The 22,876-nt window shown below is 31.2% G+C and overlaps 1 protein-coding gene across 1 annotated transcript in view; it reads left to right on the top strand.

Annotated features, from left to right (window-relative positions):
• Positions 1-22,584, top strand: part of LOC134710030 (xanthine dehydrogenase/oxidase-like) — a 57,843-nt gene extending 35,259 nt beyond the window's left edge. The window contains exons 24-35 of the mRNA XM_063570181.1: positions 5,178-5,369; positions 9,751-9,896; positions 10,468-10,549; positions 11,181-11,276; positions 11,876-12,004; positions 12,673-12,747; positions 15,128-15,180; positions 15,443-15,560; positions 16,133-16,219; positions 17,000-17,167; positions 17,834-18,001; positions 18,614-22,584. Coding sequence (XP_063426251.1) covers positions 5,178-5,369; positions 9,751-9,896; positions 10,468-10,549; positions 11,181-11,276; positions 11,876-12,004; positions 12,673-12,747; positions 15,128-15,180; positions 15,443-15,560; positions 16,133-16,219; positions 17,000-17,167; positions 17,834-18,001; positions 18,614-18,664 — 1,365 coding nt within the window. The 3' untranslated portion in view covers positions 18,665-22,584. The remainder of the gene's footprint in view (positions 1-5,177; positions 5,370-9,750; positions 9,897-10,467; positions 10,550-11,180; positions 11,277-11,875; positions 12,005-12,672; positions 12,748-15,127; positions 15,181-15,442; positions 15,561-16,132; positions 16,220-16,999; positions 17,168-17,833; positions 18,002-18,613) is intronic.
• Positions 22,585-22,876: the final 292 nt, after the last annotated feature.

Here is a 22,876-nt window from a genome sequence, read left to right as displayed (position 1 = left end):
AAAGTGGCCGCATTCCTGTTCATCCAAAATATTGAAATGGAAGTTGTATTTGATGATAATACATAACATATATAAAGACTGAGGATGAACACGGATGCGGCCACTTTCGTTTTTGACAAAAACCATCTGAAAAGTGACATTTTTTCGCATATTTGGTAGATTTTTCATATTCGAGCTTAAATCGGACCGTTTTAAATGACGAAATAAGTTAAAATCTTTCACATAAATTAATTGAATCATATGAAATAGACACTTAAGTGTTTAAAAAGTGGTCAAAATCTTTCGTCAGATGAAACTGAAATTTGAGGCCAAAATCGGTCCTTACCGGACTTACTCCTTTTCATAAAATAAAAAGAATTCTTCGCAGGTTATCTGTTTCTTTTTTAAACTTTTTATCTGTATAAATACAGGTGGTAGAAAAATGTTTGCTACTATTTGACTATTGCTACAAAATAGAGAACCTTGGACTTGTTGGCTATGCTTGTAAAACTAACATTTCATCTAATACTGCTTTCCGAGGATTTGGAGGACCTCAGGGTATGCTGATTATGGAAACTATTATGGATGAAGTTTCTACATTTCTTAATTTAGATCCAGATTCGGTAAAGCCATGTAAAATGCTTATGATTAAGCTAGAGTTGCTTCCCTTTATTTAATCAGAATGATCTTTCTACCAATGTCATAGCTTTGTCATATTTATCTCCCTTTTCCCACCACTTGCTTAGAACCACCCCCTTTGTATATACATTGTTTTCATTTAGGTACTTGAGCAGGCCTTGTTGATGTTTGAAAATTGTTACAATATTGAGAACGTGAAACTGACTGGTTACGTGTGTAAAACTAACATCCCTTCAAATACAGCTTTCCGGGGGTTTGGAACACCTCAGAGTAACCTGGTCACTGAAACATTCATGGATGAAATATCTGGTTCCCTTGAACTTTCACCTGAACAGGTAACTTTGTCACAGAAGACATGAAATGGCTTCAGCTTACAGGTCAATCACTAACACATTGTGAGAAACAATCATCCCTAATTTTGTTAGTGTTAAACAGTAACGTGTTACGCTTATTTCTTTTTTGCTATAGGTGCTTGAGCATGCCTTATTGATGTTTGATAGTTGTTATAAATTGAGAATGTGAGACTGAGGCGATAACTATATTGTATTTTAAGCTCATACAGTATTAATTGGTGATTTGATGGTTACAGATCTAGCTAGAATAATTTTACTGGTGACATGTAAGTGGAACCATCAAATCACCAAATGATGTCGCCTGAGCTTAAAATACAATATTGTAATCTCCCTTCAAATGACATTGACAGAATATAACGTCAAAACATACATTTAATATCTGCAATATGTTGTCTGCCCGTGCTTTTCATAGCATCAATTGTGACTGGTAATAACTAACATCTCTTCAAATACAGCTTTCCGGGAGTTGGGAACACCTCAGAGTCTGCTGTTTACTGAAAAATTACTGATGAAATATCTGGTTCCCTGACCATTCACCTGAACAGGAAAATTAGTAGCAGAAGACAGCTTGTGGCTTCAGCTTACAGCTTTCAGCTCAATCTCTCACTCATTACTGTAAAGTCAAAAACTTTAGCCAGGGGTTTTTGTTTTCTGATTTTGTAATCAAGAGAAATATTTATTCCCTTAAGTGGAAGGCAATTTAATTAAAGTTAGTCCTCCACACTTGCTTGTTAATGCATATATGTCGCAAGTGCGACCCTAGACATAACCCTCAAACTCTAACGCATGGCATATAAAAAATTAGGAACAAGTGCAGCAAACTAATTTTAATGAGAAAAACAAAAAACGACTAAATGAGAAACAACAGACTTCAAAAAACAACATAGAAACTTAATTTAAATGATCCAGAATGGTAAGTAAATTCTGTAAAGTTGCCAGATATCTCTTTCCATGAATGTGTTCTTTAAGGAACATCTGAATAACAGACAAGTTGAAGCCAAAAATTAGCTCATATGAACTAACTCACTTAGGTAGGGACTGTACAAAATTTATGCTCATATAACCTCACGATCAGGTACTGCACAAAATTTAAGCACATATTACCTCACCAACAGGTACTGAACAAAATTTAAGTTCATATTACCTCACCAACAGGTACTGAACAAAATTTAAGTTCATATTACCTCACCACCAGGTACTACAAGTATGAAGCTCATATAACCTCATGATCTGGTTCTGCATAAAATTTAAGCTCATATAACCTCATTATCAGGTTCAGGTAGCAATAAACAGTTAGGAAAAAATACTAAAATTTGCCCTTATGAATTTTACCATTCCCTTTTCATTGCTTTCTTGCAATATCAAGCTTACTGTTTGTGTCATATATGGGCATATGTATGTAATCAGAATCTTCCATAGATTTTATTTCCAGTATATAAAATGGTAAAATATAATTTCTTTTTGGTGTATCCATGGCAACAATCTGCATTTATTTGTTATGAAATATTGCAAAAAGGCGGGGAAAGATGTCGCATATTTCCCCAAAATTTGGCTAAAAGTAGAATTTCAATCGCTTGAAGTAATACCTTTTCTGAAACTGTGTAGATATATCATTCAGCAAATCCAATGAAAATCATATGTCTTTCGTCTCATTTTTTTGTAAAATTGCGTCAAAAACTTCGTGTAGAAAAAGAGTGTTTGTAAACAGTACATTAATTTCTGGACCGATGGCCGGTTTAGCTATGAAAATACGGACTGTCAAACAGAAAACAGCCCATAAAACATGTAAAAAATAATCTTGATGCTCTTATAAACCATCTTTGAAGGCTAAATTAGCACTCATCTGTCTAAAAATGAATTTTATTACACAATAACTTTCCTATTTGAAAAATCCACAAAGCCATAATGCGAAACTAAACTCCTAACTGTGTATTGCTACCTTAATAGTAAATATTTTTTTCAAATTCTCCCTTTTAACTTATTTTCTGAGTTCTGCTAGCTAAAACGAGTAAAATGGCCTTTTATTTTTGAAAATTGGTTGAGTAATGAATATTTTATGAAGGTTAGCAGTTGACACTGAAACGCGACAAAAACTGATTTAAAGAAAGGTGCCAAGTCAAAGTGTGAAATCTTGTCTCTACCTAAATTTTTAGCCATATCTTAAAAATTGTACCTCTTTTGTCAGTTTTTTAATGTTGAATATCATAATAAGATCTCTGATGATGCAACATTGTACAAAATTAAGCAATTTTAAGCATAAAAATGTTAATCTTTATGCTTATTGCATACAACAGACTTGATTAAAAAAATTGGTTATAGGGAATCAATTTCTTACATCTGATTTAACTATACATTTAATATATGCCAAAATGTAACATAAAATCTTGATAAAAACAATAATTTGATATATTCGCAAGAAAAAAACCAACGCGTTCAATACTTTGGCTACTACATGCAGCCCAATCCACCAGAAGCAAGCGTTAAGCCGATAGAATACAAATATAAGCCTAGTGTCAAAATGTCTAATTTTGGTTGCTAAGGACTGTAAACAATAAAATTGACACATATTGTCATTGTTAAACACTTAATTTACTCAACAGTTGATTTTGAATCTAAATATCAATAGATTTGTGGCATGAAAAGTCTAAAATTATACAATTCTGAGCTTGGTAAGTATGCCATAAGGTAGCAATAAACAGTTAGGAAAAAATACTAAAATTTGCCCTTATGAATTTTACCATTCCCTTTTCATTGCTTTCTTGCAATATCAAGCTTACTGTTTGTGTCATATATGGGCATATGTATGTAATCAGAATCTTCCATAGATTTTATTTCCAGTATATAAAATGGTAAAATATAATTTCTTTTTGGTGTATCCATGGCAACAATCTGCATTTATTTGTTATGAAATATTGCAAAAGGCGGGGAAAGATGTCGCATATTTCCCCAAAATTTGGCTAAAAGTAGAATTTCAATCGCTTGAAGTAATACCTTTTCTGAAACTGTGTAGATATATCATTCAGCAAATCCAATGAAAATCATATGTCTTTCGTCTCATTTTTTTGTAAAATTGCGTCAAAAACTTCGTGTAGAAAAAGAGTGTTTGTAAACAGTACATTAATTTCTGGACCGATGGCCGGTCTAGCTATGAAAATACGGACTGTCAAACAGAAAACAGCCCATAAAACATGTAAAAAATAATCTTGATGCTCTTATAAACCATCTTTGAAGGCTAAATTAGCACTCATCTGTCTAAAAATGAATTTTATTACACAATAACTTTCCTATTTGAAAAATCCACAGGGGCCATAATGCGAAACTAAACTCCTAACTGTGTATTGCTACCTCAGCACACAATTTTGGATCTTATTACTAATCTCTTGTACTTTGACCTTATTACTAACCTCTGGTACTTTGACCTTATTACTAACCTCTGGTATTTGACCTTATTACTATCCTCAGGTGCTCAGACACTGCTATAAACCTCAGGTGGTATGCCCTTATTACTAACCTAAGGTAAAGTGACCTTATTGCTATCCTCAGGTGCTCAGACACTGCTATAAACCTCAGGTGGTATGCCCTTATTACTAACCTAAGGTAAAGTGACCTTATTGCTATCCTCAGGTGCTCAGACACTACTTTAAACTTCAGGTGATATGCCCTAATTACTAACCTTATGTAATGATCCTACTACTTACTGTGAAATTGCCATTTGTGAGATACTGGCCTCTTCTTGAATTCTGTTTCTACTGATAGAGAAAGCTAAAATTAGGTCTTATAGAACCACCAATTCTGCAATTCATGAAAACAAGGTTTTTCAATTTAAATTTTTTAAAAGCTAGTGTTTACAATTACAAGTACTTTCACAGTGGAGAGGCATCTTTTACTTCTCTGGTATATATTTAATAAATTGAAAGCATATTCTATTTCAAATTGTTTTTTTTTACTTCCATGTTTATCAAATTGAAAAAAAAATAAACATGTAGAAAATAAATGTTTTGTTTTCTTAAATTTTTGTTTTCAAATTTTTTTCTTTTTATACTTTTTTCTTTATTTTTCTTTTTGTTTGTTGAAAGGAGCTGGATTTAAAGCAAAAGCAGTTATCTTTTCTTTTGAACCATAGAAGTAAAATATGCTTAGATATAAAAAAAAAAAATCTGCATGCCTATCCATCATACAAACATACATCAATTCTTTTTGACAAAGGTATTAGACCGAGGTTTGTTTCACTTAGACAATGCCTATAAGATTGCCAATATTAAAGCAGTCGGCAGGACATGTAAGACCAATATTCCCTCAAATACTGCATTCAGAGGTTTTGGTGGACCGCAGGGAATGGTTGTTGCAGAAACATTCATAGATGAAGTAGCTACTTATCTAAATTTCTGCCCAAGTCGGGTAGGTATTATTTATTGTTGCAAAGGTTGCGATGCAATCAAAACCCTTATGGTACTGGTTTAATAGTTTTTTACAAGGTTTTATTAATACTTTTGAAACAATAAAGTGCAGTATGGTGAAAATTCCTTAGAGTGGGTCTCATTAGGGTCTAGGCATAATTTTGTTGTAAGCCTGACACTTGTTAGTTAAATTATTGTAGATGATAACAGGAAACAAAGTCAGGCAGGTCATTTTAAATTACAAATGTTGTTATTACAATGATATGTAGTATACAAGAATTCCGACAAAACAGTAAGCAGGATTTTGGATCAGACCCCCCTTAGAATTCCGACAAAACAGTAAGCAGGATTTTGGATCAGACCCCCCTTAGAATTCCAATCAAACAGTAAACAGGATTTTGGATCAGACCCCCCTTAGAATTCCAATCAAACAGTAAACAGGATTTTGGATCAGACCCCCCTTAGAATTCCGACAAAACAGTAAGCAGGATTTTGGATCAGACCCCCCTTAGAATTCCGACAAAACAGTAAGCAGGATTTTGGATCAGACCCCCCTTAGAATTCCAATCAAACAAAACAGTAAGCAGGATTTTGGATCAGACCCCCCTTAGAATTCCAATCAAACAAATTTTATACAATGTATCTATATCACTGGGGTAAAGCTGATGACCGTAACTGCATTTACGGTCATCCCAAGATGTCAGCTGAAAAATAAGGTCAGTATTTTTATTGTCTGTTAAGGTGTTTGTACATCATTTTCTTTACAAAGCATACCTTGATACGATGTAAATTTATAAAAGATTCACACGGAAGTCGCAAATCTCTACCGAGAAACGTGTATAAAACGGGAATTTGGATTTGAAAAATTCGCTAGGATGACCGTAAATCGTAATCGAGATGACCGTAACAGGATTAGCGATTCATAACAAGGCTGACCGTAATTGGTTCAAAGATGACCGTAAATTGTTAAGGATGACCGTAATTTATAAAGAATGACTAAATTTAAAAGGATGACCGTCAATAGACCACTTTCGAGTTCATCCGTCACCGGAAAAAACTCGTCAATTATACGCGCCTTTATCACCGTCATTATTGCATTTAGGGGCGTCGTCACTTCCTTCCAATGTTGAGCGAGTGGTTGGAAAACAATAATTCTATATTGTACGAATTATTCGGCAAATTGAATTCTCAAAATTGACAATCAACACTGCTGTCATTAGGGAATTGTCAGTTAGTACCTACAGAGCAACCATTATTTCTAGTTTATCCTGCACAAAGACGATCACTAAGACGCTTGATGAACGTAAATAGTGCAGGGATACAGGCGAGCCCCTCTATCTGGTAAATGACGTCATAAAGGCGTGCATAATTGACGAGTTTTTGCCGGTGACGGATGAACTCGAAAGTGGTCTATTGAAAGAAATAACCATATTTGTATGCATTGTTATGTTGAGTTTGTCGCATTAGGGGCTCGGTTAGTTCTTTATAACTATTTGGCGTATTTTGAGTTTATATGAAAATGATAGTAAATAGTATAATCGATGTTGTGAGTAGTTTTGATTTAAATGGACACTAGAAACAATAGACACTGCAAACAATAGGTGATTTTAACTGTGTAACTGAGTGGACCGTATCAAATGAAACTCGTATGTCTGTTTATTTTGCTATCTTCTGCATATTTAAAAAAATGCAACTGAAAAACCAGGTAAGTTAGTTTTTTTTTCTCAAACATAGACTTAATATAACTTTTACATATCTGAAGGGTTCTGCCATGCTTAAAGGTTTATGTACCCTTCTGTAGCCATTTTTGTACGATTTTTTTTTTAATCATCAATTGTATCAAAACTACAGATATAATGAATAATAGATACAGTCCATTTTAAACATATACTTGATGCAAAGCATTATTATTTACTGTTGCATTGCATTTAATTGAAAAAGAGTACTTTGTGGCAAATTAACCAAGATTTTTATAGAAAATTCACAGCCTTTAATAAAGAGATTTTTGTTATAAAATTTGAAACATAGATTACTCACTTGCTTTTCTATGCTGTGCTAGTGTTTATTTTTTACAAAAAGTTCTAACCAACCTGTAAATTTCAAAATACCTCGTGCAGAGTAATTAAAGTCGAGCGCACCCAAAAAGCTGTACTTGATTTGGTCCATATTTTTATTTGTTCTAACCAATAACTACATTAATAAACTTGTTTTAAGGAAATCAATGCTAGCACTGCATGCAATAATCCTATATCTATCGGTCATCAAATTGCCAAATATGATAGAACAAGGATAAAGGCTGTGGATTTTCTATAAAATTTCCATATGTTTAGCATTGAAGCAACACAAGGGTACATAATCCTTAATAAAATCTTGATTTGTCTACATTAGATGAGGTGAACTTGCAAGTGGAAAATTGATAACACATGTACGTATCTGAAATTAAAAAAAAACTAACATCTGCAATGGTAGTTGAAACGATATAATATAAATGGACCATTTGGCTGTACATCCATTGTCTTTTTGGCATTTTTAAAAAGCTGTATTTATTATATAAAGTTAATAGGAATCTCAGAAATAAAAAAAATCCTTTGGCTTGTAGTTGGATGATACATGTGACGAACCATGTATTTGAAGCACGTCTTATTTTTGTCTACCATTATGATAATGTTTTATAAATACGTCTTACACCAACACGATTAATTATTGATACAAAAAAGGTAATACAAATACGGATATTTCTTAGAAATGACGGTTTTACTATGAAAGTTACGGTCATCCTTTATAAATTACGGTCATCCTTTCGAAATTACGGTCATCATTTCACCAATCACGGTCATCCTTATTATATGTTACGGTCATCTTGAAAATATTTTAAAGATGATTTACGGTCATCTTAACGAATTTTTCAAATCCAATTTCCCGTTCTATACACGTTCCTCGGTAGAGATTTGTGACTTCCGTGTGAGTCTTTTATAGATTTACATCGTACCAATGTATGCTTTGTAAAGAAAATGATGTAGAAACACCTTAACAGACAATACAAATACTGACCTAATTTTTCGTCCGACATCTTGGGATGACCGTGAATGCAGTTACGGTCATCAGCTTTACCCCAGTGTATATGTTAAACTCATATTCAAGTTACAAATGTATGAAGTTTTAAAACTAAAGTCAAACTCTGCTAATACTGTCAACGAATATTTGTTCCGCCGAACAGAAGTATATCATGAAGGAACTTCTATTCCGTGACAATACTAGTATTCTAGAAAATAATTTGTTGACTTTTTCAAAGTTGTCATGTAAGAGAGAGACATTATAATTGGAATCAAATGGTAACAATGTATTTTATTATGGTATATTGCACTTGCTTTACACGTAACCTAACAGCCCTTCATCAGCAATGATATTTTAAGATTATAAATCTATTCCCTTATAAAACATGAATTCTAATATAATGTTATGTTTTTGCTTTGGAAACAAAGCTATTTTCTTATTCCAATAAAACATTGTGTGCATGTGATTGATGTCACAATTGAAATTTCAAAGTCAGTTCACCTCAGTTGTATTTTAAACAATACCAGAGATAAAAATGACAATTTGTGTTGGTGTTGCTCATTTGGATTTTAAATGAAATTTTCTAAAAGTAAGTTTTAATCATGTATATGTTATTTTTTTATCCTTAAACTGTTGATTTTTTTCTTTATTGTTTTGGCTTCATCAAATTGAAATGGCTGCCTTTCAAACACAAATAGGTCTGCTTCAAAGTATAAAATCTAAATTTTCATATTAGAATCAAAACAGTTATATCATGCCTTGCTCTATGCTCATTGTTACATGGATCTATAGGCATTATATTTGTAAACATTTTACACCTTTGTTTTCACTCGGTATAAAGATATTGACAAATATAATGTCTACCCTTGTTTAAATTAGCATAGATCTTTAAAAGAATTATTTCTTTATTAGTCCTATGATGTTATATGGAACAATTTTATATTGATGCATAGACAAATCTTATAATATCATATATGAAATTAAATGATCAATAACTATTTAATTAAATTTTAAGTTCATTAATAAATTCAACAATATTTGTTTATACCATCAAATATTTTGTTTATACCATCAAATATTTTGTTTATACCATCAAAATTGGAATACTTTTTTTTCAAATTTCAGTCTGATATATTAAAACAATTAGGATAATATTTTATTTACTTTTAAAATAGGTAAATCATGAAATCTTTCTTAAATATTTATTATTTATTTCACAATCAAGTTCTCAAAATTAAAACTATATCTAAAATCAATTAAGTCTTAATTTAATGTTGAAATTTTGATAACTTGAAAATCTTCTAAACTATCAATTATTATACTATTAGGTTCGTAAACTAAACATGTACAACGAAGGAGATCTGACCCACTTTGGACAGGTAATGGAAGACTGCAACGTGAGAAAATGTTGGGAGGAATGCAAAGACAGAAGTGAATTTATAAAGAGAAAAAGGGATGTGGAAATATTCAACAGGTCAGTTATTTTTTTGGATGAAGTGTATTCATATAATGTTTCATGATTTGCATTTAATGAATGGATTTTTAGTACTAAGAGTAAGTATTGATTATTGTATTATATTTCTTCATTCTTTTCTTTTTATACATTATATTAGAATTTTGAAATTGTAAAGACCTAAAAATACCTTAAAAAAGAATTATTGATATCTTGCTGCAAATTTGCTACTTGTTTTCTATGTTCTCCCATTGTAGGAGCATCATATGTAAGAAAAGGATAAAGAAAGGGGAACCTTAGAATGAGGGAGGGAATTAGTGGGTAGGGATGGAAGTGTGGAGGGAAATGGGAGTAGAATGGGTGTTGAAAAAAAAGAAAAGACTGGAGGGGGACAGATTAACAAGTAATTCCATAAGCTCAGAATATATTTAATATATTGATCAAAAGTTATTGGGAATAGGGGAGTGGGAATCTGCTAGTTACGTTTGGTCCCACTGTGCTATGGTAGTAACAAGTGAGCCACTTTAGCACCATTATTTGTATTCAGAGATACACCTTGGGAAGATCTGACTTATTTTGTCTCTCTTTTCAGTGAAAACCGATGGAAGAAAAGAGGGATCTGTATGATTCCTACAAAATTTGGTATTGCTTATACAGCAACTTTCTTAAATCAGGTTTGTTTAAAAGATCTGTTTAAATGCTCCATGTAATAAAAATGCTGTGCTGTTGGTCACATATTTAGTACCTAAAAGAATTTTATCCATGTTTGGGATATTTAAAGTATATAAACTATTGAAATTTGTTTTGTTAAACAGATATTTGAGTTTTACATCCAATTAATGGAAAGTTACATTAGCAGATTAGTAGATTAATGAATAAATTACTGTAAATAAAACTGTAATCAGAGAAAACAGATATCTGCTAATAATGCAATGTACAGGTATAACCCAGAAACAAGAAAAACAATTTTCGTCAGATAAATCTCCTGGTTTATTTGATGACTAACCTGTTTTTGCTGTTACAAAAAAGATGAATATTAGATAGATAAGTTTGATAAGACAATCATAACTCAAATAGTTCAATTGTTCTCCATGTCTGATTTTCTCCTACTCAAATGCAGCCATCTTAGATCAGCAGAATATAATGACAATCAAACAGAAATTTCTGGTCATTTTTATTTTCATTAATTTTATTAATATTTTGATTTGTACTTAAACAATATTGTGAAAGGTAGAATTTTAAAACTGAAAATTTCTGTAATGTTTTGGACATGTTATAACAATTTTATTTTTTTGTGTGTTACAGGCAGGAGCTTTAGTTATGGTGTACAGAGACGGGTCAGTATTGGTCACTCACGGAGGGGTAGAAATGGGACAAGGACTTCACACTAAAATGATACAGGTATGAATCATTAAGAAGTTCCTCAATAGAGGTTCCATTGAGAAACAGAAATGTAACAAGGTCTTCACATTCAAGGCTTTCCTTTGGGTTTGGCATGACAGAGAGAATAAAATAGCCTGGTAGAGAAAAAGTAAAAGTTAAATTGATATAGGTTTACTTGGATGAGGTCCTGTCTAAACATGAAACATGATATTTACAAATTATCATACTTTACTTAAATGCTTAACAAACTTCTTGATAATTTTACTATCTAGTATACATTTTGCAAACAACAAGATATATAAGATAATAAAACAAGAAAAAAGCGGGAATATACCTTTAAATGACCAATCAAAAGTTTTAAGATGGAAGTAAAACATAGAGCTCTATAGCCAAAACACCTCACGGGGCTGATGAAGATGATAGTTTTAGGCATAAAGTTGGTATTCATGCACTATTCAAACAATTCTATGTAATTTAAGTATGATAATTATTGACAAAATGTGAGTCAAGTGAGATTCTGATGGTTTCCCCTTGTACTGCTCAGGAGTGATGGGCCTTGCTCTAACCTTAACACTATAAATGTAACTATATGGTCATGTTGCATGTTTATTTTTTAGGTTGCCAGTAGAGTTCTGAAAATTCCAACTTCAAAAATACACATCAGTGAGACAAGTACAAACACTGTTCCTAATACTTCAGCCACAGCAGCTAGTGCAAGCTCTGATATTAATGGAATGGCGGTTAAGGTAAGGCTAATGGCTTTTGTGTAATTGAAAGATTTGTTGTTAAATGATATTTTTGTTACTTTATGCTAAAGGATTGTTAAACAAGCATTTATCTGTGCTTCATGGAATAAACCTACAACCACAGTGCCTACAACTCATTTCATAAAAAATATCTTCTTAGAAAAAATACTTGAAAGTCATGAACATTTAAGCATCACTGATGAGTCTTATGCAGACAAAACGTGTGTTTGTGGTATTTAATTATAATCCTAGTACCTTTGATACCTATTAGGTAATACCTAAGATCCATTTAAATCTTAAGATGTTTTGAGAAATGATCCCTATGTTCCTAATTCAAAATTAAATTTTAATTTATGAGCATTTCATTTTTTTTTCAAATACGGTCAAAATAAAAGTTTCATTGCCTTTTTGATGCTTTACCAGTAAGTAAACACTTCATTTGCAGGCAGGTTACAGGTATGATGCATATGTGCTTATTTTATATGTTTTTCATGCTTGCAAGTTATGTTAATATATCTAATGTTTGTAAGAAATATTTTATAATAATATTATTATCTACTTTAATCTAGATAAAAAGGTGTAAACATAAAAAAAATATTTGTATAATCTACTCAGTATGCTGTAAAAGAAATGTGTTTAGTTTGACTTATTGAATATTATAATTTTAGGTTGCCTGCCAGACAATCTTAGAAAGAATAGAACCCTACATCAATGCCAACCCTAAAGGGACCTGGGAAGATTGGGTAAGACAAATAATAAGTTCCTTCTTATTCTGTCCAGATTTTCAGAAAATCACTAACTATAAATTTACAAAATAAAAACCAGACAATATTTCAGTTTTATCCAGAGTTAGTTCCCTTGTCATTAGCAACACATTAGGTACCACTAGTTCATTCTTTTTGAAGCTCATGAGTTCACCCAAAATTTTAGCTGGAATTTAATGTTTTGATTTAATTTAATTTTTTGTAAACTTTATTATTTTTATTTTTTTTAAACTTTTAAACTTTTTATACGACCGCAAAATTTGAAAAATTTTTCGTCGTATATTGCTATCATACTGGCGTCGTCGTCGTCGTCCGAATACTTTTAGTTTTCGCACTCTTAACTTTAGTAAAAGTGAATAGAAATCTATAAAATTTTATCACAAGGTTGATGACCACAAAAGGAAGGTTGGGATTGATTTTGGGAGTTTTGGTCCCAACATTTTAGGAATTAGGGGCCAAAAAGGGCCCAAATAAGCATTTTCTTGGTTTTCGCACTACAACTTTAGTTTAAGTTAATAGAAATCTATGAAATTTTGACACAAGGTTTATGACCACAAAAGAAAGGTTGGGATTGATTTTGGGAGTTTTGGTTTCAATAGTGTAGGAATTAGGGGCCAAAAAAGGGCCCAAATAAGCATTATTCTTGGTTTTCGCACAATAACTTTAGTTTAAGTAAATAGAAAATAATGAAATTTAAACACAATGTTTATGACCACAAAAGGAAGGTTGGTATTGATTTTGGGAGTTTAGGTCCCAACAGTTTAGGAATTAGGGGCCAAAAAGGGACCTAAATAAGCATTTTTCTTGGTTTTCGCACCATAACTTTAGTATAAGTAAATAGAAATCTATGAAATTTAAACACAAGGTTTATGACCATAAAAGAAAGGTTGGTAATGATTTTTGGAGTTTTGGTCCCAACAGTTTAGGAAAAAGGGGCCCAAAGGGTCCAAAATTAAACTTTGTTTGATTTCATCAAAATTGAATAATTGGGGTTCTTTGATATGCCGAATCTAACTGTGTATGTAGATTTTTAACTTTTGGTCCCGTTTTCAAATTGGTCTACATTAAGGTCCAAAGGGTCCAAAATTAAATTTCGTTTGATTTTGACAAAAAATTAATAGGTTGGGTTCTTTGATATGCTGAATCTAAAAATGTACTTAGATTCTTGATTATCGGCCCAGTTTTCAAGTTGGTCCAAATCGGGGTCCAAAATTAAACTTTGTTTGATTTCATCAAAAATTGAATAAATGGGGTTCTTTGATATGCCAAATCTAACTGTGTATGTAGATTCCTCATTTTTGGTCTTGTTTTCAAATTGGTCTACATTAAAGTCCAAAGGGTCCAAAATTAAACTTAGTTTGATTTTAACAAAAATTAAAATCTTGGGGTTCTTTGATATGCTGAATCCAAACATGTACTTAGATTTTTGATTCTGGGCCCAGTTTTCAAGTTGGTCCTAATCAGGATCTAAAATTATTATATTAAGTTTTGTGCAATAGCAAGTCTTTTCAATTGCACAGTATTGCGCAATGGCAAGAAATATCTTATTGCAAAATATTGTGAAATAGCAATTTTGTTTTTAATTAGAGTTATCTTTCTTTGTCCAGAATAGTAAGCAAGAAATATCTAATTGTAAGAATTTTTTTTTTATTTGGAGTTATCTTTCTTTGTCCAGAATCAACTTAAATCTTTGTTATATATACAATATACAATGTATATTCACTTTTTACTACCAACTGATAAATTAAAATAATCTTTACCATTCAGTGATAACAAGCAGTTTTTTTACATCTTAATATTTTATGATGTATTTAAATGAGTAGTAATTGTTGCAAACTCCATTAGAAATTTTAATTGAGATTTGTTTTGGAATAAGGGAAAGGGGGATGTGATTAAAAAAATTAGGTTAAATTTTCTCATTTGAAATTTCATAAATAAAAAGAAAATTTCTTCAAACATTTTTTTGAGAGGAATAATATTCAACAGCATAGTGAATTGCTCTAAGAGAAAACAAAAATTTTAATTTCATTAGAACACATTCATTCTGTGTCAGAAACCTATGCTGTGTCAACTATTTAATCACAATCCAAATTTAGAGCTGAATCCAGCTTGAATGTTGTGTCCATACTTGCCCCAACCGTTCCGGGTTCAACCTCTGCGGTCGTATAAAGCTACGCCCTGCGGAGCATCTGGTTAAATTTTTTTTATCAGAATTGTCTTTCCATTTTCATGTTGTGATGTTTACGTTCTTCAATGTTTTCTGTTTACACTACACCAGTGATTTTTTTCTATGATTATTTTTTCCAGTCATACTATTTTTACCAGTAACTATCTGATCAGATTTTTATTTACTTTCCAGGTGAATTCCGCCTACTTTGACAGAGTCAGTTTATCATCCACAGGATTTTATAAGTAAGTAAATATATAAAGTAGTAAGTTGATGAAGAGGATGTGGCAGTGATGTGCCAATGTCTAAAAATTTATCATTATAGGTCAAGGTACAGCCTTCATCACAAAGCCTTGGCTCACACAGAACAGCAAGCCATAAAGGGCCTCACAATGATTAGTGTAAAACAATTTAAACAGGAAAACCAAAAAAATCAGTAGATTTGGTAGGTTAATTTTAGAAACTTTGGTTATTCATTGAGTATACATGGTTTATATTTGTTTACAGAACACCTGGTATAACAGCATTTGACTTTGAGAAACAGGAAGGACGACCATTTAATTATTTCACTTTTGGTGCCAGTTGTTCAGAAGTTGAAATTGATTGTTTAACTGGAGACCACCAGGTGAGAATTAAATAAATTGCCTCCTGTTAATTATAAATTTCTATCAAAAGAATATAATGGCTCATACTGTAATTTACTGAATTAATTTGCACAAGAAATCAACAGTAGTTTGTTCATTTGCCAAGAAGCTAACAATTTTACATCATGTTGGTGAATCCAATATGGCATCTGCTTATGGAATATATACTTACATTGGAAATTTCAGATTAATTAATTCTTTAAAGAAGTTTTTTTTTTGGTAGAAAACATTTATCAGATTTTATATGAATTATTGGAAGAATTCACTTAGATGATTTAAAAAAGGGCATGGTGTCATCAAACTAAATAAGAAACCTTGAAATTGATTTGCATGATTTATTTTATATTAAAGTTAATACCAGAGATTTCACTTGAATTTAGAAACTGCATTATATTTATGTTTAGCATCAGCAATGATCAAGCTTATACCTCAGAGCAAAAGGGGAAAACTGATTTAGTACCCCAAGAGTACTGAACTTCTAAATAGATTTGAAAAAGGGGAGATAAACCAAATATGTCTTACAATTTTATAACAAGCAATCCTTTTAAAACAGGTATTAAGAACAGATATTGTGATGGATGTTGGTTGTAGTTTAAACCCTGCTATAGACATAGGGCAAATTGAAGGAGGCTTCATGCAGGTATGGCATCTAACATATTTTGTTTCAAATAATTATTTTATTTTTTTTTACTTAACATTCAAATGTAAGAAATCTTTTTCGTTTCATAATAAAACGGTGCTATAAAAAGATTTTGGACATACAACCCAACAATGAAAAAAAGAACAAAGAGCAAAAAAAGAGAAAAAATAAAAAATACTTCAAAAAGGTAAACTGATGTCTATAACAAATTTATAGATTAAAGTTGATCATCTCAAGGAGTTTGATTTTCTCCGGGACGGCTAAAGCGAGAAAGGCAATCAAGTTGAGATGACCAATGATAATCTGTTTATCGCCATTTTACCTATGACCACGTTGTCAATTTCATGTCAATTTTGTTAGCAACACCACATGCCTGGATAGTTTCTATCGATGATTTTCCATCTCAAGCGAGAAGCATGATATGAAGAATTATCACAAAAAAAGATCAAAGGAAAAAGGCAAAAGATAGGGATAAAACAAGTTATAGGTTATAATGAATTCCATATGACAAAAACTTATACTTTACCTTTAGACAGCTTTTGACAAGATAACTTATATAGAATATGTACATTAACAGATCTGGAGTTCCATTCATAAAAAATTCAAGCACAATTTATACAGTACTCAAGACTCAGGAATCAAGCAATCAAAAAACTGTATTTGGTATTTCAAGTACAAATTTTTTACTCCTAAGTATTGAGTAAAGATTTATGACCGACGACCTTGCAATCAACATAAAATTTATTTAAATGACAATGGTTTTCTTTTTCTTTTGAACAGGGCTATGGTATGATGTTACTAGAACAACAGAAGATATCCCCTGATGGTTTCCTGTTTACTAGAGGCCCATCTAACTACAAGATACCAGGATTTGGAGATATTCCAGTAGAATTTAATGTATCTCTTCTAAAAGGCAGTAAGAATCAAAAGGCAGTATATTCTTCCAAGGTTGGTTTATGTTCTATAAGTAAAAGCTCTATAGTATTGTATAACAAATAATTCTAACAAACATTTTTTGTGATTATAAAAATAAAACCAATACCATAGTCAAGAATGTATCAAACTTGGACCTTTCAATATAAATGAATACCAAAGAATTGATAAAAACCAAAACAGAATAATACAAAATTGTCTAGAAATCGTTCAATGAGAGGGAAAAATGTTCTTCTTTGATAAAGCAGAAAAGACAGTTGTCTCAGTTCCTTATCACTAGTATTGTACAGTAACCCTCCTCGTAAAAATCCAGTGATCTCAATACGCATGGATCTGTCATTGAAATAAACAAATATCTGATTAAACGTGTTAAACACGTGCTCAATACCCATGCTTTTTGTGATTTGTTAACTATAAGGTGACAATCGGTAAAACTCAGCTTCAAAACACGGCATTTAATGAGCAGCCATATTTGTTAAATTATAACAAACAGAGAGAAAAAAACATGATGATTATATGATATTTTTGCGAAAATAATGATAAATCGTGCACAGAGGACTAAGTTTATGATATATACATGCATTGGTTCAAGAATTGGATAAACATTATTTTTCACCACTCACTGGTTTCATATGACTTTAAATGATGTTTTCATCATTTTGTCAATTTACTATTTTCTAGGCCATTGGAGAACCACCATTGTTTTTATCAGCAGCAGTATTTTTTGCTGTCAAAGATGCTATTAGATCAGCTAGAGTCGATTCCAAACAAGACATTAACTTTACTCTACATAGTCCTGCTACTGCAGAGCGGATCCGAATGGCTTGTAAAGATCAATTCACAGAACAGGTACTTATTTCTTTAATTCTAACTTGATTTATCCCTTTCGTATCATGTTGATTACTGGTTTTTTCAATCAATGTGTGGTTCATTTGATCTTAGTTCTTTATTGTGGTAATTGAACAGATTTACCATTACTTATTTGTTTGTGGGTGGCATTTTACCCTAAAATTTAGCTTAAGCAAATATTTTATTGTTTGTTTGTAAAAGACTGTGAAATGCGATGAGAAACACAGCAAATATTTAACTGAACTTCTTGGTCTCAAAACTCAAAAATAACCATTGATGTGGTCTTATAACAGGAACGGTCTTGCTTGAAAGGGGTAGTTATTCAAACTTTAGTATATGTTTCTCAATAATGCATTTACAGTAAGTTAGTCATTTCTATGAGTTCATTACAAAAAGGGGACGAAAGATACCAGAGGGACAGTCAAACTCATAAATCGAAAATAAACTGACAACACCATGGCTAAAAATGAAAATGACAAACAGACAATAATAATACACATGACACAACATAGAAAACTAAAGAATAAACAATACGATCCCCACCAAAAACTAGGGGTGATCTCATGTGCTCCGGAAGGGTAATGTTTATACAAATTATGTTTGTATTTTTAGTTTCCTGAACCTGAAGAAGGGAGTTATAAACCATGGTTTGTGAATCTCTGAGGACTGCTGATTAGTGGATGACCATGGTCTGTTAATCTTTTAGGACCGATAATTGTGGACTCATTATAAACCATGGTTTGAGATTTCAAAATTACTTCAAATTGATGGATAACTGACTCATTATAAACTATGGTTTGTGAACCCGTAAAGACTTCAATCTGGTGAATTATTTTTGACTTATTTGTAAATCTAGGATACATAACAACTTTACATAGATTTTTGTACAGAAGAATAACAATGTTATTGCATTCTACCATCACAATTTATAGAGCTTTAATATCGGTATTATTGTTCATATTTACTGTAAATTCAGAAATTGATGCAAGGTTTTTATTATTGCGAAAATGTGACTGAGTTGTAAACGCAATAATTTAAATTCGCATTTTGAAATATTTTATGTGAATTTAACAGGACTATTCTCAAAATCGTAAAAAAATAAAATCGCATTTAAGTCTAAAATGACAAAATTGCAATAATAAATGCACGCAATAATTTCTGAATTTACAGTACTGTAAATTCAGATATTATTGCGAGGTTTTTATTATAGCGAATAATGCGACTGAGTTGTAAACGCAATAATTAAAACTTGCATTTTGTAATATTTTAACTGAATTAAGCATGACTTTTCTCAAAATCGTAAAAATTACAATCACATTCAAGTGTAAAATGACAAAATCGCAATAATAAGTGCACGCAATAATTTCTGAATTTACAGTATACTTTAATTTACTTTTATTTCATTATAAGTTGTTTCAAGTCAATATTTTAAGGTTGTTAACCTGTTATCATTGTATGATATAAGAAATGATAAATTTTATTTTTTTTAAATGAAAATAATTATATTTCTCGAAGATTTTCAATGTATATTTGTTAATGCCCCAGCCACTCATCAGAATGGAACATAAACTGTGTAAAATCTTGTTTGTCATTCTGAAACCAATTGTTGTCCAAATGGTTTTTTTTTCTGTTTAGACTGTTAAGACTTTATATTGAGTTATTTTTTTAGTGTTTAATATTGTATAACAGATTATGTTTGTTTTAAGTCAGATGTCATTCCTTTTATGAATTAGAACTAGGTAAATGGTCAACCATGTTTCAACAGTCAGGGGCATTAGAATACAGCTAGCAATATATTTTCTTGTAAATGTTATGTGATGGGATTAAGCTAAATATAGTATTGATATAGACAGTTATTTTTAAATTGATAATAATAATTATTAAAATTTACCAGTTTTCAGGGACCAATTTATGCATTTCTTTTTATCTTTCTCGATGTTTTTGAAAGATGATAATCATGAGCATATAAATATAGATATTGGAGACCCTTCAAGTGTTTTTTAGAGTCCGTCAATCAGGCTCTATGACATCAGTCAAGATTTGAGAAAGTTCTGAATTTAAGGCATGAAGTCAAAATTTTAAATGTGTAAAAAGTTTGCATAAAGTACAAATCACCATTGAAATCATCCAACATTATCTTTTTTCATGTCCTTATTCCATAAGGGGAAATAACTAAACTTAATTGGGAGCATCTTTCAGATTTTTATGGAATTTTATAATCTTTTTTGATATATCCTGCTTTCTATATCTATGATGAAGTCAAATTGTCTGGCTGGCAGCTTCAAAGGTGCTTTGATTTGTGTGTTACGGATGCATACAATTAACATAACATGAAATGTATACCCTACATCTCTTTTTACTCAATTTTTTCAAACTGCAAGTTGAAATAGTTTTTTGAGGTTAAATTGTACATATTTATAATAATGAAATGCAAAATCGTAACAATTTTATTTGTAAAACTTTTTGAGATTACATGACCAGAATTGAACAATCAATGAATATTATTTTACAGACTTGTTCTCAAGAAAACAAGTTTAATGACTGGAATTTTTAACTATTTTACAGTTATGACCATTCTGTCCTTATGACCATTCTGTCCTAAATTGTTTTCGCTGACCAATTCGTCATAAAGATATGTAACAATTTATCCGTCTATTATGTTTTTCTAGTCTGTTTAATTAATTTATATTAATGTGTTTTACTACAATAAGTTATAAGTTCAGCTAACAGCATTTTACACCAGGTTTAAAAATAACATTGAAAGTGTATTATCCCAATAAGATATATAAAAATAATAGCCAATCATAATCCTAGTCAAATTGAACAGGTTTTGAATTGTCAATTATTATTTATTATGTTTTCTTCGATAACCTTAGTTTTTTCTGTTTTTTGTTGTTGAAAGGACTGGCAAAAATTATAATCACACTAACTTGTCTGTAATTAGGTAGTTCTTTTTCAATGATATTTTTAATCAGGGTGTACATATATATAGCATAATATACACAGAACAATATATAAACCTTGCTTGAAGTTGTATTACATATACTTAAACTAGCAAACAAATTTTATTCTTAAATGGTCATTTTTAATTTGACATCATCTGAAAATCTGAATAAATTATTCAGTCAAGTCCAGTAAATTTTCAGGTGGTACCTAACACTTTCACTATAAAAATTAATTTGACTCTTTTAATTTTCATAAAATTTTAACAATATATTTATTTTGACCCTTTAACAAAAATATAAAAATTTCAAAAATTTGGAACCAACCATTTAGTCAGAAAAATTACACTGGTTATATAGCAGTTTGACAAACACCGATTTTTATAATTGAGAAGCTTAATAGTCCCTTTACAACACAAGGTTATTAAAACGTTTATCTGACTTTACAGAGTTATCTCCCTGTAGTGTTAGGTACCACCTTAACTAATACAGAAAATTCAGCACTGTTCAAACATTTTGCTAGAAGTCAATCGAGTACTGTTCATTAGCCTAACTTAAACTGAACAAATCTTAATTGACTGCAAGCGATCAAATAGACCACTTGCGAGTTCATCCGTCACCGGAAAAAACTCGTCAATTATACGCGCCTTTATGACAACATTTACCAGATAGAGGGGGTCGCCTGTATCCCTGCACTATTTACGTTCATCAAGCGTCTTAGTGATCGTCATTGTGCAGGATAAACTAGAAATAATGGTTGTCCTGTAGGTACTTAATGACAATTCCCTAATGACATCAATGCTGATTGTCAATTTTGAGAATTCAATTTGCCTAATAATTCGTACAATATAGAATTATAGTTTTCCAACCACTCGCTCAACATCGGAATGGAAGTGACGACACCCCTAAATGCACAAATGACGTTCACTAAAACCAGAGTTTTTGACGGAAATGCATGGAACTCGAAAGTTGTCTATTGTCTGAAGTGTTTAAGATGTAACATTTAAAATGTTGACTTATCTCCAACTGTGGTATTTTCAGCAGACGACATACAATCAAAGTGTGAAATTTGGAATTGATCCATTAATATCAAACTTAATAAGTTTAATTTTGTTTCCTTGGTTTTTGTAGATTACTTTATAAAATAAATATGAAGCTTATGTATATGCTGAAAGATATTAAGCAGGAGAATTTATATCTATATAGTGTTGGCTTTTCTTTTGGCAGTTGTATCTGTTTACACTCACTTGTAACATTGTTATATTTGTGTTACTCTATTTCATTTTTGCAGGATAATAAATTTTCTGTAATAACATTAATTAAAGCCTTAGAACAAAATCCAATATTTAATAAGTTTGTCATTCATAACAAAATATTAGACAGCCATGTCAAAATTTGATATATAAACTACTGTGGATTCAATCGTAAAAGATCGTGGATGTTTAATATCTTGGTTTTGGCAAAGTCTACATACATTCCTTAAGAAAACTTTCATCGAACTTTGAAATTTGTGGCTCTTCTATACCCATGAAATTCACAAAAATTGGTATCCCATGAATTATAATGAATCCACAGTAATACTATTTTGAACTCCATTCATATTTTTGTACATTCAAACAAAGTTCTTATTGTCATAGATGTTTATAGAGAGAAAATTTTATTAAAGGGCAAGTTTTTTTCAAACTCACTCAAAGGTATTTGGTCTTTTTGGCTATTCCAAAATCTCAGGAGATAGTACTTGGACTGTTCCATTGATATTTATAGGGTTTATTTATCAGTTACTGACTGTGCAAGGGCTGTATATCCAGTCAAGGTCATTAAAACCTTCAATTGTTGTTTTATATCAGTTTTGGTCTTAGAAAGAAGTCATTATGGTCACTTGAAAAACACCGATATCACTCAGATTACATTTCTACCTTGACAGGTAAGTTTG

Source organism: Mytilus trossulus, chromosome 3 (genome assembly GCF_036588685.1).
Source record: "Mytilus trossulus isolate FHL-02 chromosome 3, PNRI_Mtr1.1.1.hap1, whole genome shotgun sequence".
In the NCBI taxonomy this organism is placed as follows: Eukaryota; Metazoa; Mollusca; class Bivalvia; order Mytilida; family Mytilidae; genus Mytilus; species Mytilus trossulus.
The sequence above is the reverse complement of the archived record's forward strand: the minus strand, read 5'-3'. Positions and strand labels throughout refer to the sequence as shown.